The 11,852-nt window shown below is 42.3% G+C and overlaps 2 protein-coding genes across 5 annotated transcripts in view; both read right to left on the reverse strand.

Moving 5' to 3' along the window:
* Window positions 1-700: 700 nt before the first annotated feature.
* klhl41a (kelch-like family member 41a) lies at window positions 701-11,544 on the reverse strand. Of its 4 annotated transcripts, none has more exons than XM_054788407.1 (6): window positions 7,788-11,544; window positions 6,140-6,297; window positions 5,954-6,061; window positions 5,702-5,887; window positions 1,122-1,268; window positions 701-1,042 (listed from the first exon to the last, which is right to left on the reverse strand). In XM_054788407.1, the coding sequence occupies exons 1-6, from the start codon at window positions 8,865-8,867 to the stop codon at window positions 931-933; spliced, it is 1,791 nt and encodes a 596-aa protein (XP_054644382.1). In that variant the 5' UTR covers window positions 8,868-11,544; the 3' UTR covers window positions 701-930. The 4 variants fall into 4 exon arrangements, 2 of the variants coding, with proteins under 2 accessions (XP_054644382.1, XP_054644383.1); XR_008572563.1 differs by lacking the exon at window positions 701-1,042 and adding an exon at window positions 2,380-2,713 and having other exon boundaries at window positions 1,121-1,268; XR_008572562.1 differs by lacking the exon at window positions 701-1,042 and having other exon boundaries at window positions 1,121-1,268; window positions 2,380-5,887.
* Window positions 11,545-11,697: 153 nt separating this feature from the next.
* bbs5 (Bardet-Biedl syndrome 5) overlaps window positions 11,698-11,852 on the reverse strand; it is an 11,203-nt gene continuing 11,048 nt past the window's right edge. The window contains exon 12 of the mRNA XM_054788469.1: window positions 11,698-11,852. This exon is cut by the window's right edge and continues 970 nt beyond it. The gene's annotated coding sequence lies outside the window, so the exon portion shown is untranslated.

The raw sequence follows: 11,852 nt of genomic DNA on the forward strand, positions 1-11,852 counted from the left end.
ACAACACACACAATAATAAAATAATTATAATAATTTCAAAAGTCATAATTATGAGATTAAAAAGACGAAATTACGAGATAAAATTTAATTTAACTATGAAACAGGAAAGTCCTAATGGGATAAAAAGTCGAAATTCTGAGATACAAACATGCGCATGTGATGAAAGCGGCACATGCAGTTTGTATCTCAGAATTATTTTTATCTTGTAATTTTGACTAATTTATCTTATAATTATGACTTTTTATCTCATAATTACAATTTTTTATCTCATAATTACAAATTTTTATCTCATAATTTTGACTTTTTAATCCCGTAATTTTGATTTTTTATCTCAATTGTGACTTTTTATCTCAAAATGGACTTTTTAATCCTGGAATTTTTACATTTTTGCTCATAATTTCAATTTAATGCCATAATTATGACTTTATCTCATAATTTCGATTTTTCAATCTCACAATTATTATTTACCATCGTGATTTTTTTTTTTCTTTCAGTGGCGGAAGCGGGCTTCCATGGGAACCAATTATCTGCGATAAACAAGGGATTACTGCATTCTTTCAATGTAAAAGATGAATTGCTGTGTTATATACATTTTATAAAGCAAATAACAGAAGCCAATCCAGTTACAGATTTCTTATTGGTGTACTTTGGATGGGCATTCTGACATTCTGCCAGGTTGCTAAAAAAAACCCAAACCAAATACAGTTGGGAATAATATTTTAATATTTGAAAGTGACAAGTGACGGAATCGAGTAGCAACAGAAATGTACTGTATGAACATCCTTTTTGGATGCACTCCTACATTGAAAAGGAAAGATGAAGAAGTGTCTCTAAAGCAGCAGAATGAAAAACACAAGGTCTGTGATGTTGTGATGATACATGCTAATCATTGATACATCATCAGCATTTAAATGGGATGTTTGTGTACTGTTACAGTTTTGGCATCTTGGCTGCATTGAGGCGCATGGATGCACAGGAGGCTCCGGCTGCGTAGCGCATCTCTCTGATCATCCCCGTCCACTCCTTCTTGTCCTCTTCATACCTGAAGGTGAGCAGAGTGCAAGCAAGCTCAGAGTGTGCACTCATGTATGTACAATGATATGTACTGTATATGGACATACTGCCAGATGTCCACCACTTCCACAGGTGCACACTCCTTGTTCTCATTCTCTACCATGGCGAAGCCACCGATGGCGTACAAGAGTCCGCCGCAGCTGACCAGGTTGACTGAACTTCTCTCCTGGGGAAACTCTGTGAATGGTGACCACCTGGAACAAGAAGAAAGGTCATTTGACTGCAACCCTGATATGTCATAATCATGAGTACTTCCTCAGAAGATTGGCAAACACTGATTGAAAATATCCAAAAATAACTTAAAGATTCAGCATAATAGCATTTAAAGGGGATAGTGTAATCCCTTGTTTATGGCGGTTAAATGTGACAAGTGAATTTCCACCCTATACTGTAGTCACCCTTACTCTGCTGTTACCCAATATAGTACAAATAATGAGAGAAAATAAGACATAAATGTGACTCACACGTTAGGATTGAGAGACTTCCTGGTTGTTGTTCCTTTTACACTTACTTCCTGTTTCTGTACAGTACTTCTGGTGGCGGCTATTGTCTCGCCAATGTAACTTACTCACCCCGAGTTACTTGTGGTTTTTTTTCGTCATTTGCTGTTAACCCCCATCCATCCATCCATCCACTCATCTACTAGAGTTAATCTTAAAGGTATCATTGCACCTTTCAAGTCTGTAACCCCCGTACAAGCAAGGCCACAATTTTCCAGTGATGACACACCGAAGCTTGCATGTTTAATAGGGGTGTCATGAGACACCCAAATCACAAGGCAACACGATGCATGAGATTGGGCCTGGAGGATGACATGAGAATTGAATTAATAAAAAAAAATTAAAAAACAATTTATAATAAAAAAACAACATATACATACATATACAGTTAAAGACAAATCTTTGTTTTTATTAGTATCAACATTTTAGCTTTTTGTACATACATTGTGCCTTTTTGCTCTATTTTCCCACTTTTGCTGGGTTTTTGCTTGTTTATTTCTGTAATGAACCATGTTCTACAAATGGCCCCTATCCGCAGTTTGGACACCCATGCATGTTTTGCCAGGAAGGCGTGGTGCAGCAAGACCACGGAGGATTGTGTCCAAATTCTTCTTTCTTGGCTTTGTGGGTCAGGGACTAGGTTGAATTGTGGAGTTTTTTTTTTACAGCTTTCAGACGTGCATTGCACAGTGTTGTGGAGGAGCTCACTCCTCCTTGCCGGCTTAGCAAATTCTTCACCTTTGTTGATGGCTTGTATTTAATTATGGAATAACTGTATAAATATAAGAAACACTTATATGCGTACCCATTCCATTCCATTTTCCTCCGCTTATCCAGGTCCGGGTCGCGGGGGCAGCTGTCTCAGTAGGGAAGCCCAGACTTCACGGTCCCCAGCCACCTCCTCCAGCTCCACAGGGAGGACACCAAGGCGTTCCCAGGCCAGCTGTGAGACATAATCCCTCCATCGTGTCCTAGGTCTGCCACGGGGCCTTCTCCCGGCTGGACATGCCCGGAACACCTCACCAGGGAGGCGTCCGGACTAGATGTGCGAGCCACCTCAACTGGCTACTCTTGATGTGAAGGAGCAGCAGCTCTACTCCGAGCTCCTCACCCTATCTCTTAGGGTGAGTCCAGCTACCCTACAAAGGAAACTCATTTCAGCCGCTTGAATCCGCGATCTTGTTCTTTTGGTCACGACCCAAAGCTTATGACCATAGGTGAGGGTGGGAGCATAGATTGATCAGTAAATTGAGAGCTTTGTCTTCCGTTTCAGCTCACCACGACGGTCAGGTACAGCAACCGCATTACTGCAGACGCTGCGCCGATCCGCCTATCGACCTCATGCTCCAACCTTCCCTCACTCGTGAACAAGACCCCAAGATACTTGAACTCCTCCACCTGGGGAAGGACCTCATTCCCAACCCGGAAGGAGCAATTCACCCTTTTCCGACTGAGAACCATGGCCTCGGATTTGGAGGTGCTGAGTCTCATCCCAGAAGCTTCACACTCCGATGCAAACCGTTCCAGTAAACGCTGCAGGTCACAGTTCAATGAGGCCATCAGGACCACATCGTCTGCAAATAGCAGAGATGAGATCCTAAGGCCTCCGAAATGGACTCCCTCGACACCTCGGCTACGCCTAGAAATTCTGTCCATGAAAATTATGAACAGAATCGGTGACAAAGGGCAGCCTTGGCGGAGGCCAGTGTTCACCGGAAACAGGCTTGACTTACTGCTGGCAATGCAAACCAGGCTCCTGCTCCGGTTGTACAAGGACTGAATGACACGTAGTAGCACACCACCAATCCCATACTCCCGGAGCACCCCCCACGGGACACCGCGAGGGACATGGTCGAATGCCTTTTCCAAGTCCACAAAGCACATGTAGATATGTACTCTCCAGTACCATTTGCAAGGGTGTAGAGCTGGCCCAGTGTTCCGCGACCAGGACGAAAACCACATTGCACCTCCTGTAGCCGAGGTTCGACTAACGGTCGTACCTTTCTCTCCAGTCCCTCAACATCCAGAGCCTTGAGGAATTCAGGGTGAAACTCGTCCAGCACTTGGGAGCGTTTTGATTACCCCAGATACCTCAGCCACGGTGATGGAACTGTCTGCGTTTGTGTCCTCAGACTCTGCTTCCTCTTTGGAAGGTATGTCAGTGGGATTGAGAAGGGCCTCAAAGTATTCCTTCCACCGTCCAAATATATCCTCGGTCGAGGTCAGCAGGCCCCCGTCCCCACTGTAAACAGTGTGGACCGGGCATGGCTTCCCCTTTCTGAGGCGCCGGACGGTTTGCCAGAACCTTTTCGAGGCCGACCGAAAGTCATGCTCCATGGCCTCACTGAACTCCTCCCACACCTGAGTTTTTGCCTCGACCACCGCCGAAGCTGCATGCTGCTCGGCCTGCCAGTATCTATCAGCTGCTTCAGGAGTCCCACAAGCCATCCATGCTCGATAGGACTCCTTCTTCAGCTTGACGGCAGCCCTAACCTCTGGTGTCCACCATCGGGTTCGGAGCTTGCCGCTACGACTAACACTGATCACCTTGTGGCCGCAACTCCGATCAGCTGCCTCAGCAATGGGCGCACGGAATAGAACCCATTCGGACTCAATATCCTCAATATCCTCCCCCAGACGCCAGTCTGATGATACGACCACAAAGTCGATCATAGACCTGCGGCCTAGGGTGTCCTGGTGCCATGTGCACTTGTGGACATCCTTATGTTCGAACATAGTGTTTGTGATGGACAAACTGAGGTTCGCACAGAAGTCCAACAACACCACACCGCACGGGTTCAGATCGGGGAGGTCGTTTCTCCCAATCATGCCCCTACAGGTTACACTGTCATTGCCCACATGGGCGTTGAAGTCTCCCAGCAAAACGACGGAGTCACCAGTTGGGGTGCTCTCCAGCACCCTTCTGATGGACTCCAAGATCGCTGGGTACTCTGAACTGCCATTTGGCGCATACGCGCAAACAACAGTCAGGACCCATTCCCCAACCCGAAGGCGTAGGGAAATGACCCTCTCGTTAACCAGGGATGACTCCAACACAGAGGCACCGAGCCGGGGGGCTATTAACAAGCCCACACCAGCTAGCCGCCTCTCCCCTGCAGCAACTCCAGAGTAGAACAAGGTCCAGCCCCTCTCGAGGAGTTTGGTTCCAGAACCCAAACTGTGGGTCGAGGTGAGTCTGACTGTATCTAGTCGGAATGTCTCAACCTCTCTCACAAGTTCGGGCTCCTTCCCCGCCAGAGAAGTGACATTCCATGTCCCAAGAACCAGATTTGGCCGCCAAAGACCAGGTCGCCCTGGCGCCCACCCTCAACCGCCACCACACAATGCACCAGACCCTTATGCTTGCCCCCGCAGGTGGTGGGTCTACGGGGGGGATATATATGCGTAACCTTACTCACTAAATAGAGCGACAATGTTGCTAAATTGTCAACACGGATATCTTCTATGTATGAGGTATGTTATGAAACACACAGGGTGATCGCCGGTGATTGAAAATTGGTGCTGAGCCAAATGCAATGAGCGTCAATAGAAGCGCTCAGTGATGGGTTGATCTGACAAATCTTAGGTAAAGTTGATCAAATATACAATTACTACAGCTTCTGCTTGAACATCAGCAAGTAGCAAGAAGCTGTTCAACTACGATGGAAAAAAGAGCCACATGTCACTTGCTGTCAGTGCGAACACCAAGGTAGGTTGGATTGCAAGGTGTGCATAAAGCACTTAATATGCACGTCCAATAATGCCTTGGACACTGCCACTTCCTTATTGCGTGCATTAGCATTCATCGTAGACATTCCATAGTTTACAGTCTGATTGGCTTCTGGATGCCCTGTTCTCGCGATACAGCTTTTCTCCAAATGAGAACTCAATGTGGCTGAAAGACGTTTTCATCTCACGAGATCTCGTCTGAGTTACATGTGTTTTTTTGTCATTCGCTGTTAACCCCCATCCATCCATCTACTCATCGACTAGTCTTAATCCTAAAGGTATCATTGCAATTTTAAAGTCTGTACCCTCTGTTAAGCGAGGCCGCAATTTTCCAATGATGACACAAGCTTGCATTATTCATGAATATTAACTGCAGAGTGTCATATAAGCGCACATACTTGTTGGTTGCAAAGTCGTAGGCTTCACAGTTGGCTGTGAGGCCTCCTTCATTGACTCCTCCTGCCACGATGATCTTCCCCTTATGGATCACCGCCCCAAACATGGATCGAGGCGTCTTCATGGAGGCCACCTCTTTCCACTCAGACCTCTTATGGTTGTATGCGAACATCTTGTTGACGGCTTTGCTGTTTTACATTCAAACAGGAGTCAATTCCTGCTGAAAATGTACTCAGGAAATAATCCTAACTTACTTATCATCAGTTTTCCCACCAATACAATACACCAGTCCGTTCTCAGAGATCGCGCAGTGTCCATGGATGCTCAAGGGCAACTTCTTTGTTTCACTCCACTTCATTTTTCTATAAATAGCACATGAAAGAATGTGTCTTTCAAGAAAAAAATCACAAGTCCTGATAAGAACTCAGGATGCTGCTTACTCGGTGTCGTAGCACATGACCGTGTCGTGAGACTCGTTTGTCTCCAAGTCTTTTCCCGCCACTGCAAAGATGAGATTGTCAAACTCCCCCATGGCGAACAAACACCTGGGGGAAGGCATGGGGGGCAAAGCTATCCAGTCGGCAGCCAGACTGTCCATCTGGAAAACATTGGCGGAAATGATTATTGTACAGGTACTTGCATACACCACACCATTTAACATTCACAGCCCTATTATTATTTCTTAAATAGGCAATTTTTTCCACAGAAAACACATTCATTCACCATAAGTCTATAACAATTTATAAATGTGATAATACAGGACAAATTTACAGCAGGGGTGTCAAACTGGTTTTGACCGAGGGCCACATCAGTTATGGTTACCCTCATAGGGCCACCTGTAACAGTGAAAACATATTCATGTATAATGGTATCATGATAATATGACATTTGATTATCATCATTTTTACCTTGTATTGTTTTACCAACAAACTTGAAAGAAGTCAAGGTGCCAAGAGCAAGTTTAACTATACAAGTATTGTATCATTTTAATAACAATTTTATTAATAATAAATAAGTTGTTATAGTAATTATTAATTAATAAATAATGAACACATGAAATCATTTTTGATTGGATTTGAAAAAAAGTAAGCACTTTTCTGTCAAAATTGACAATACGTTTAGAAAGATAGACTACTAAAAAGATACAGCTACTGTCTTTGATTTTAAAGTTTTTAAAAAATTCAATACAATATAATATATTATTATTATTATTATTATTATTATTATTAGTTCGCTGACGAAGCTTTTCGGATGAGGAGCGAAACGTCCGAAACCTTCTTCACAGAAGTACAGATGACATCTCAAGAAGCCTTTCCCTCAATATAATATATAATAAAAATTTAATTCAAAATTAAATAAGTTCGAAAAATTAAATAGGTAAAAACACATATTAAAATTAAGACATAATAATACAAAATATAATACAACTATATAAAAAAGTAAATACATTATTAATAATAGTATATATACTGTGTATATATATATATATATACTGTGTTTATATCTATATATATATATACACATACCTGTATACATACACATTCATACACACACACACATTTGGAAAAATAATAATATACTGTAATATACTGTACATATATACACTCAACAAAAATATAAATGCAACAATTTTGTTTTTGCTCCCATTTTTTATGAGATGAACTCAAAGATCTAAAACTTTTTCCACATCCACAATATCACCATTTCTCTCAAATATTGTTGACAAATCTGTCTAAATCTGTGATAGTGAGCACTTCTCCTTTGCTGAGATAATCCATCCCACCTCACAGGTGTGCCCTATCAAGATGCTGATTAGATACCAGGATTAGTGCACAGGTGTGCCTTAGACTGTCCACAATAAAAGGCCACTCTGGAATGTGCAGTTTTATTTGTGGGCTTTTGTGGTAGATGTATGCTGTGCATTTTACCTGTATTATCACATATTTATAAGTTATATTGCGCATTTAGGGTGAATGAGATGTGTTTTCTGTTGAAAAAACTGCCTATTTAAAAGAAAGAAAAATTTGACCAAAAATCTGCAAATTTGCACGGTTTGAATGTGTATTTGGTGTCTACAACATACAGTACCTGGTAGAAGTAACACTGCAGTGGGTTGTCTTTGTCTTCCTCATCTACAAAAAGTCCTCCCAGTACGTAGAGATTGTTCTTCTTTGTCACCAGGCTGACGTGGTTTCGAGGGATCTGCTTGGCCATGGCAGCTAAAAAGCATTCGTTCTCCCGGCCGTCGTAGGCCACTGCCGCCGTGTCGTTGATCATCAGCACCACGTCTTTGGCGTACATGCCATACCTGCGGATATCGTTCAGGTATCCGGGCAACTTGGCCTCCTCACCTTCCCCATCTGCCGTTTTTTTTTCGGGCAACTTCCCTGCAAGAGCTTCCTTGATCACTTTGATTTTTTTAACAATCTCCGGGTTGCTATTGATGATGTCGTCCTTTTCCACCTTTTCCTTGAAGTATTTCTCCGGGAGCAAACAGAAGCGGATGCAGTCAAAAGCCTCTTCTAAGGATTTCATGCGGTTCTCCTTGTCTTTCCTGATCCACCTCATAAGGGTCTCAAACACCACCTCCTCCTTCTCCACATTGAGGCCGTCCGCTCCGATCACAGCAAAGAGTTCATGAGAAACTAGATCCAAGAAATCCTCGTCCTTGGCGACGGTTTCAAAGCGATCGGCGATGTAGTCCCGAGCTGCGATGGCCAGCCTGGGACAGTTGAGCATCAGCCCCAGCCTGTAGATGGCGATGCAGTTATTCACGGTCAGCTTCTTCTGGAGATAATTCACACAAACGGTGAACACAGAGGGGATCTGGAAGCGACCGGCCACTGCCATGATGTCCTGCACATTATCGTCGTTGATGTCGATCTCTGCTGAGTACATGTAGTTTACAATCACCTCCATAATGCCGGGGTCTAGATTCTCCAAAACCACTTCCTTGTTGACCATTTCCCTGCCATCCTCAGAAAAGTAAATCTCGCGGAAGTAGGGGCTACACGCGGCCAGAATGAGCCGATGGCAGGGGATGCTCCTGTCGCCCACTTTCAGGATGCAGTCCACCAGCTTATTCTCATTCAGGAGCTCTTTGAGTCCATCCTGAAGCAAGGTGCTCTGGAAGAGGCGGAGATCTTCCTTCAAGCCTCGGGAGTCCATTCTGCTCTTGGACGGATTGAAGTGCAGCAATGCAAATATGACCGGCCTGTCGTGAGGATGTGGAGCTTTAAGGCAGTGAGACCTGAAGCTGCAGTCAATATAACTGTGCTTCTCTAAATTTAGCCTGGCACCCCATCCAGGAAGAATTCAGCTTGGTACTATCAAAACCCACACACAGCTGTCATGGAGTAAAAACAACTGAGAAGCCTTGCCACCCTGGTGAGTAGGAACGGCATTGTTAGTGGCCCTCACAGAAATAACCAAGCAGCTTTCTGAGGAAACATACTTTTACAACCTAGTCAATGCAAACAACACAGAAACACACTACTTACTTACTACAGACAATATTTTTCACATCCGTTTCCTAGCTTTGGCATTCTATGGATACTTAGTCATAAATCTTTGATAGCGCTCACCGGTATTTGTGTGTAGACGTTAAGGGAACAGCTGCTGCAACAGGAGATGACACTTTGTCCTCTTTTAGCGTTATTCAAATACTGGAGTGCTGTGTATACACGCTGTTCCTCACACAGAAATCATGCATTAGATATGTAGGTGGGATAGGGGTTGGTTGGCACACTTTTGACTCCTTTGCAGGGGTGTCCAAACTTTTTCCAAAAAGGGCCAAAAAAAAAAAAAAAAAAGTATCTCAGCTTTGTGATATAGATGGAAAAAACCTATTAGTATCAATTTCGCTTTTTTTTTTTTTTTTTTTTTTTTTAACATGTCGGACCAAAAAGATGCGCTCGTGGACATGACATATTTCCATCCTCTGAATTAATAAAAACCTGATTTGGATGATGTAAGCACTTCTGGTTAATCATTGGCTCTAATGAACCAATCACAATCAAGAAATTACGTTTCACATCCAATTGCATGAAAGCCAGCAAGACTCAGCGAGTGTATAGACGCTACAGCCATATTTTCCTGATGTCCACTGGTGTGTGCATGAAAAACAACATATAAAAACATGACATATCAATTTTATGTGGGAGTGGAATAAGCTTTTTTTTTTGCCTAGCAGGAAAAATGCAGGTCTGAAGGGGTTAATTTTACAAATATTTAAACTTTATTCTTAATAATATTCACAAATTTTCTACAGCCATCCTACTGAATATGTTATATATAGTGGTGTTTGTTCCCTTCCTGACTTTTTTTTTTTTTGCATGTTTGTCACACTTCTATGTTTCAGATCAAACAAATTTAAGTATTAGTCAACAACAACACAACTGAACACAAAATGCAGTTTTTACATGAAACTTTATTATTAAGGGAGAAAAAATCCAAACTTCCATGGCTGTGTGTGAAAAAGTGATTGTACCCTAAACCTAATAACTGGTTGGGCCACCCTTAGCAGCAACAACTGCAATCAAGCGTTTGCGATACCTTGCAATGTGTCTCTTACAGCGCTGGGGAGGAATTTTGGCCCACTCATCATGATGATGACGACCTTTGCAGAATTGTCGTAATTCAGCCACATTGGAGGGTTCAATTGGATTAAAGACAGGATTTTGACTCGGCCACTCCAAAGTCTTCATTTTGTTTTTCTTCAGCCATTCAGAGGTGGACTTGCTGGTGTGTTTTGGATCATTGTCCTGCTGCAGAACCCAAGTTGGTTTCAGCTTGGGGACATGAACAGGTGGCCGGACATTCTCCTTCAGGATTTTTAGTAGACAGTAGAATGGTTCCATTTATCAAAGCAAGTCTTCTAGGTCCTGAAGCAGCAAAACAGCCCCCCACCATCACACTACCACCACCATATTTTACGGTTGGTACGAGATTCTTTTTCAGAAATGTGTTACTTTTTAAGCCAGATGTAATAAAGTTAAACTTTTGTCTCGTCAGACCACAGAGTATTTTCCCAAAATTGAGACAAGCCTTAATGTTCTTTTTGTTCAGCAATGGTTTCCGTTTTGGAACCATGTAGGCCGTTTTTGCTCAGTGTTTTTCCTTAACTGAGGCCTGCAATTTTTTTGATGTTGTTGTGGGGTCTTTTGTGACCTCTTGGATGACTCGTCGCTGCGCTCTTGGGGTAATTTTGGTTGGCCGGCCACTCCTGGGAAGGTTCATCACTGTTCCATGTTTACACCATTGTTACACCAAAGCTTTAGAAATGTCTTTATGACCTTTTCCAGGCTGATAGATCTCAATTAATCTCAGTTATGGTTTTACAGGGGGACAATCACTTTTTCACGCAGGGACATGGAGGTTTGGATTTTATTTCTCCCTTGATAAAAAGTATCACGTCAAAATTGCATTTTGTGTTCAGCTGTGTTGTTACTAATATTTAATTTGGTTTGATGATCTGAAACATTTAATTGTGACAAACATGCAAAAAAACAAACAAAAAAAAAAAGAAATCAGGAAGGTGGCAAACACTTTTCCACACCACTGTACAGTATATGAGTACTGTGTATGTGACAACCAACCCCAACTGGAATTTCTTGCCAGCATCTAGACAACCATATAGTAGGCTAGCTAATAATCAAAACTAAAGCTTTATAGAGTAACAATTTTGTTTAAACCCAATGTGTGAAAGCCACGAAGACAAGTACTGAGGAGCTGAATATTTACAAAAACGCAAAAAGGTATCTCACCTCGAGTTCAATTGTCTTATTCCAGAGAATACTGACGTGCAGATCAATACTGAAAATTGATACTTCCGATACCAGTTCTTCATGCTCAAAAACAAATTACTCAAAATATCGATACTTCAGTCATTTGAGGTAATGTTTGTCTGAAACGTTTGTTTCTGTCATACACGGAGCCACGCATGAACTGTGAATAAAGTTTTCATTCTTATCGTAGTTATTCATGATCATTTGCTTGATTTGTTTTTTTTTTTTTACTTTTTAAAATAAAATTCACACATTTTATATGTTTGTGTTTTATCTTGTAATTGTTCTATTGTTGTATATTAGCTTGGCTATATTGTAAATCACCTCGCTACTTCAATATACTTCAGGGTTTAAAATAAATAAATTA

This window comes from Dunckerocampus dactyliophorus, chromosome 9 (genome assembly GCF_027744805.1).
Source record: "Dunckerocampus dactyliophorus isolate RoL2022-P2 chromosome 9, RoL_Ddac_1.1, whole genome shotgun sequence".
Classification (NCBI taxonomy): Eukaryota; Metazoa; Chordata; class Actinopteri; order Syngnathiformes; family Syngnathidae; genus Dunckerocampus; species Dunckerocampus dactyliophorus.